Below are 6,000 nucleotides of genomic sequence, written 5' to 3'. Positions count from 1 at the left end.
ATGTACAAGCTTTCATACAATCAAAGACTTGTCCAAGTTACTAAATGAATATGGTTTAACACTTAAAGTTCAGTGAACCTTATCTTCATCAGCAGAAACCAGCGGCAACATCACAACAGATTAAGAATCAGTGCCCTGATCAATCATTAACTACATATATAAACTGCATTGGGAAAGGACTCCTCGTTTGAAGTAGGTGATAGTGAGCCTATTATTACCTCTGAATGAGTTTATAACCAGCTTTTTATTTCAGCGGGACAAAAGTCACTGATCACCACTTTTCTTTACACCCCTCCTAGTTACTGTCAACACTCACTCTATTCTTTCAACACTGTTTGATTCTGGCCAGAAACCAGCGACCTCACATGTTTCACATATTCATATTTTTATCTTCCTGTGTCAACCCCATCATCTCATTCTTGTCTTTTCATTTCCTCGTACCATTGGTCCCCTGAGCTTTACACAGGAAGTGTCACGGTCTGCTCTGCCTCTGCCGCTGCTGCTCATCTCTCTGTTTTGTCTCCCTCCCCGCATGCAAACTTGGTGCAGTATCTCACCCACAGAGAGGAACTGTGGTTCAAACCCATGGTTCTCCTCCACAGCAAGAACCTATCCACCTTATCTGGCTCTCCTCCTCTGCCTGACTGAATCTTCTCTCAGATGATCCATCACCTGCAGCTGATCTTTTTAGCCACACTGCAGCCACAACATGAGCATACGGAAACTGAGTGAGTATTTGTGTTTGTGTGTGTGTGTGTGTTTGAGTAAATCTGTGTGTAGAGCAGCTGAGCCTTGTTTGTCTGTTTAAACATACAGTGAGCCGGGGTGTGAGCAGGTGGGTTAACCAGTGCTGATGGTGGAGACACTGCCGTGTCAGTTTTGCAGTGTTTTGGTGATAATGATGACACGCAAGAATCAACCTGCAACTGGAATGATTTCTCTTGAGAAAGAAGATTTTTTTCAGTTTTATTAAGTCAGTTAAGTTACATTGCTTAGGGTTTATCATCTTTTAGTAATGTATATGATTTAAGTTACAGTATATATTTTTAAAATCAGGTCTTTGCTTCTGTGTTAAAAAAAAAAAAAGTAATTAAGTCAAATTAGTAACAGGAAAAAGGAAAAAAAGAAGTCCCCTTTCGTGCCTACTGGTATTGACACATAGAGACAACCATGGAAGACCCACACACTCACATCTCACACGCAAATGGTACATGAAAGTGTACACTTCACTTGATGGCTACAAATGAACACAAACACTCAGTGGATAGATGTGAAGGGAAGCGAGCTGGGCGTAAATTCACAGTAGGTTTCACACCTTTACACTTACTAATTTGATCTCTTATTGATATCGTGCAGCTTTAATTAACTCAGCTTCTCTAAATTCTCTTCCCCTTTTCTGCCTGAGCACTGACAAATAAGAAAAAATTCTAACTTCATGTTATCATTGTCCCTCTACTCCTTCAATCATTTCTCCTCCCAAGGTTTCAAGTGGTTCGGAAGCCTCACCAACCTCTCCTTTCGCCGCTCCAGTGAGAAATCTGACTCCAAGTCGAAGTCTGGGTGTGTGCCTGGAGATGGCAGTGACTGTGCTACTGTCTCCACTAAGATTCTGGCTCCAGTTGCTGAAACGACAGTGGACGACCTGGATGCCATGCGTCCTCGCACGTCCAGCTACGTCCGCTCCAGTGAGAGCTACACGCATGTAGGTACGCTGCCACGGCTACTGATGAAGAGGAGGGACAAGAGTCAAAAAGGTAAAGCAGCAGAAATCCTGATCAGCACTTAAGTGATGAATACTGCAACACAGCAGTTAGTTTTGATTCTTTTCTGTGTGTTTATTTCTGATGCTCCCTTCTTCTCTAGGAGGCTCCAGCAGCAATAAGAAGAGCAAAGACAAGAGCAACCTCAGCAGAAGTCAAAGCCAGAGACCTGCAGGGGACCGTGACCCCCTGAGAATCACAGCCGTCTCATTCAAAGTGGCCCAGGATGAAGCTGAAGTTGAAGCTGACTCTGGGCTCACCCAGGACTCCCTCACTGATGACAAGACGCAGCTCAAACCTACAGGTGATACCAATGACACAAACACCCAAAGCGTCACCTCCGGACCCACGGATGTGCCGCCATCTGGTGGCTCAAGTGCTACACTTCAACCAGAGGCTTGTGACGAGCAAGAAATCACCCAGGCAGGTGGGGACTTGAACCCTGAAGAGACTTCGTCACCTCCACTCAGCCAAGGGAACGATCAGACCAAGACTCATGAGGATGTTGGGTTAGAGCCCGGGGTTGTGTCTAAAACAGTGGAGGTGGCAGAGAGCAGTGGACTCACTGAAGGAGCAGATAAAGGAAACCAAAAGTCTGAGAGCATTTACTGGTGAGTTTTTTTTTTCTTTCAAAAATTGTTAAAGTGTTTAATTGTTAAATTTGTGTAATTACTGACTGGGGCCAGGGTGTACCGTTCATTAAAAGGCTCATTCCTGTTACAGTTTCACCCAGATTTTGTGATACACATAGAAGGCTACAATCTAACTTCAATCTTTTCATGACACTATATGAGGATCATAAAGTGAAAAAGCACATAAGCTTTGTTTGTTGTAGTATTGAACACAGGCACTGTATCAAAATCAGTGCTGGAAACCAAGTACGTTTATTACTGTTGAGGTATTTGAAGTTTGCTAGAGTATTTCCATTTTATGTTCATTTATACAGTAAGTACGTGATAAGGTGGAGGTGGAGTTTGAATCAAGGGTTTTTACTTGTCATGTTTTTTTTGGCACTTGTCCTTGTTTAAAGGATCTGAGCCTAGTTTTCGCACTGCACTGTTTCTGTTTTGTGCTTACATGTTGTACATACCTGCTTACAAAAACTGTACAAGTTGCTCAGAGAGAATTGGACCAGGGGGGCCCAGAGGGACAGTTTTGCCCCGGGCCTCTATGTCAGGTTCACCGGCCATGCTCCGTGCGTCAGCCAGGGGGCGTAGATCTGCAGTTTTACCCCAAAAAAAAAAAAAAAAAAACTTACCGGGGGAAAGTTGGCTAGTTGACACTTAGAGGTTTGCGCTGGCTTTGCCGTGTGCCGGACTTGTCTCAGGCGATGGGTGTGAGGTGAGAAGACAACACGATTCATTACTGCGTGTGTTAAAGGCAGCAGGTAACATTGATTCAGTGTATTGATCAGAAGCAGCTGCTTGAAAGCTGCCGCTGGTTTGATGTTTGCCTTGATTTGTTCTGACACACAGGAGACAGCGACAGAAACCAGCCTTTGTGTTTGCCTATCGTGCGCGTATCGTAAGGTAGTAATGTGAAACAAAGTGTCAGCAGAAGTTTCTTGTAGAGTTTTAAGGGAAAATGTACCGTAACTCCTGAGAGGTGGGCACCCTCCTCCTCCTCCTCCTCCTCTTCCTCCTCCTCCTCTCAGCCGAACAGATTGGATTTTCTCGCTGCTTTCCCATGACATGCCAAGGTCTCACTGCCTCCAATATTCAATGCATGATAGCAGAGTTCGTGTATCGTGTTACAAGGGGGGGATTTGCACTGCGTGTGTGCGTGCGTGCCCGGCTACAGGCTGGAGCTGGAGCTGCGCTGGCATCTATGGGCTGGCATGTGTGAGCGTGCAACATCAGCCCCGTTAGGTCAGGCCGGGGACCGTGGGAAATAAGAGTTCTGTAATGTACTGCAAGTTCAGTATAGGCACATCAAAGAGCTCTCTCTCTCTCTCTCTCTCTCTCTCTCTCTCTCTCTCTCTTCTGTCTGTCTGCTCAGCCCTAAATCATCTCAGTCTTTTTTGTCCATTCCTCTCTCCTGTTCTTCTTCTCTCCAAACCTCAGCTCCTCACCTCTTCACCTGGTACTTTTTGGGGGAAAAAAGCTTCTTCTGGTGATTCTCACACAGTGTATATTGGTGATTTTTGGTGGCTGGTAAGACTTGGCTCAGAAATCAAATGCTGTAATGGTGTTCCTTAGATCGTCAGCTCAGCTGCTGTAATTATGGGTTTTGCTCTTTCGTCTCACTGTCTGGTGGAGCAGAGCTCTCAAAGTGTTTGGCACTCATTTGAAAAAAGGGGAGGATGGAAGGATGCCCCCCCCATGTTAACTCATGTCATAGCTAGAGGTGAAACAAGTAGTTGATAATTGATTATTCCATAAACAGAAAATTAATCAGTTGCTGTTTTGATGATTTGATGCTTTTTCTTTTGGTCATATATGACAGTAAACTGAAAACCATTTGTTTGAGCTGTCGATCAGCTAAAACAAAATATTGGAGTCAGACCTTGGAGTCTGCTGTGCTGCATTTTTGTAGAGCTGAATCTGTTATAGTTGATTGTCAAAAATTGATTGGCTCTTTTGATGATTGATTAACTTTTCAAATTGGTTTTTAAAGAAAAAACGCCAAACGTTAGCCATTTCCTGCTTCTCACTTGTTAAGATTTGCTGCTTGTCTTTGTCTGATGTGATAGTAAATTGATTATTTTGGGGTTTTGGGACTGTTGGTGGGAAAAACCATCTATTACACCGTAACGCTTTGGCCTTTAGGAAATAGCTCCAGACGTTTTCCCCTGTTTTACATTTTGTAGATAAACCAGTGAATCGACTAATCCAGATAATGATCCATACATTAATTGATAATGAAAATGATAGTTAGATACCGCTGCACATTCATAGCCAATTTCAAATGAATTGAATTGTATAGGCTAACCCTTGACATAAACTGCAGCTCTGGTGTGCCCTTTGTTTTCAAAGCTTCATGTATGATTGGTATGTTTTTAGATCTACAGCGCAGTCACATTCTTTCATCTCATTCCCTCTGAATAATTGCTGATATTATCAGCGTGAACGATGAAGAAAAATATTTTACATTTATACAATTTTTTTTTTTTTTAAACTGAGATCCAGCACATGAGCAGTTTGGGAGGGGAATGTAGCGCTCCTCTGCCGTGGGACCCATTAACATTCCCGAGCCCAATGCCATGATGTGAGCCTTTGATCTGGCCTCTCTGTGGTCATGTGTAACACAGTTTTGCTCTGGGCCTTATGAGACCCATCATGCAACTGGGAACTGTGCGGATTGATCTAAAAACTTGTCTGGGAGTGTAATTGCCCCTTTTTGCTCACGCCTGCTCCGTATCAGAAAGCCGCACAGCAGTACCCCACAGTGCGGCTCCCAAGACTACAGCACAGCAGGGTTTTTGACACATGATCCGAATCCATCATGAGCGTAAAAGTGTGAGTTATGGTCCCCGAGAGATTTGAGAGGCCGGCTCCATATTCAGCAACCTCAGACGCTCAGTGGGGTTTGTTATCTATCCATTTTCCATGAGGCTGCAACAAGATTTTACCCACTGGAGAGGCCCCTGCAGAAGTGGGTCATGGGAATACAGGCATGTTTTTTTGTCTGCACCTGTTACAGGACCAGATCAAACACAAAAGGGCAAGTGTGTGTGTTGATACACACACCTTTTGACAGAGGTTTACAGTCTTTTTCCTGTTCAACATTTCCTCTGTTTTGTCTTTTTTTCCACTAACTGTTCTCTCTTTTGTTTTTTTATCTCTTCAGCCACATGGAGCCAGCAGAGAGCCAGGCTGAATATGTCCAGGTAGGTCCAGATGTATGTGCATCTGTATGTGTCGTCTCGTGTCAGGGTGTATGCTCTCAGATATGTGGGTATTATTCTCTGTGTGTACATGCATGAAATTGAATATTTTCCCCACAGAAAATCTGTCTCACACAATGAAACAAAGGTCTGCATAATTATGGCTAAAATGATCATCAAAGCTCCAAAATGACAGACGCGATTGTCACTGATGATTATTTTCAGTCTCTGTGAAATATTAGGTGCTAAAGCTAATATCCAACAGCGTTATCCTGAAAAAAAAAAAAGTTACTCCATAAATTTTTCACCTCTTCTTCCGCTTAAGCCAAATGTCAAAAGATCAACAGTACTAGTGCTTGATTTAAATCTCAGCACCTCTCTGTCTCCCAGTGGTATCGATGATGAATATGAGAA

General features: G+C 43.5%; 1 protein-coding gene across 2 annotated transcripts in view; it reads left to right on the top strand.

Annotated features, from left to right (window-relative positions):
* Positions 1-553: 553 nt before the first annotated feature.
* Positions 554-6,000, top strand: part of sh2d3ca (SH2 domain containing 3Ca) — a 52,709-nt gene continuing 47,262 nt past the window's right edge. The window contains exons 1-4 of one of the 2 annotated variants that reach the window (XM_056404063.1): positions 554-728; positions 1,482-1,754; positions 1,864-2,371; positions 5,550-5,589. In XM_056404063.1, the coding sequence (XP_056260038.1) occupies positions 710-728; positions 1,482-1,754; positions 1,864-2,371; positions 5,550-5,589 (840 nt within the window). In that variant the 5' untranslated portion in view covers positions 554-709. Of the gene's footprint in view, positions 729-1,481; positions 1,755-1,863; positions 2,372-3,032; positions 3,102-5,549; positions 5,590-6,000 lie in introns of those variants that run through there. The other variant, XM_056404064.1, reaches the window with a different exon arrangement.

The sequence above is a fragment of the Seriola aureovittata genome, chromosome 18 (genome assembly GCF_021018895.1).
Source record: "Seriola aureovittata isolate HTS-2021-v1 ecotype China chromosome 18, ASM2101889v1, whole genome shotgun sequence".
NCBI classification, from domain to species: domain Eukaryota; kingdom Metazoa; phylum Chordata; class Actinopteri; order Carangiformes; family Carangidae; genus Seriola; species Seriola aureovittata.
Note: the sequence above shows the minus strand (reverse complement) of the source record. Positions and strands in the feature narration are given on the sequence as shown.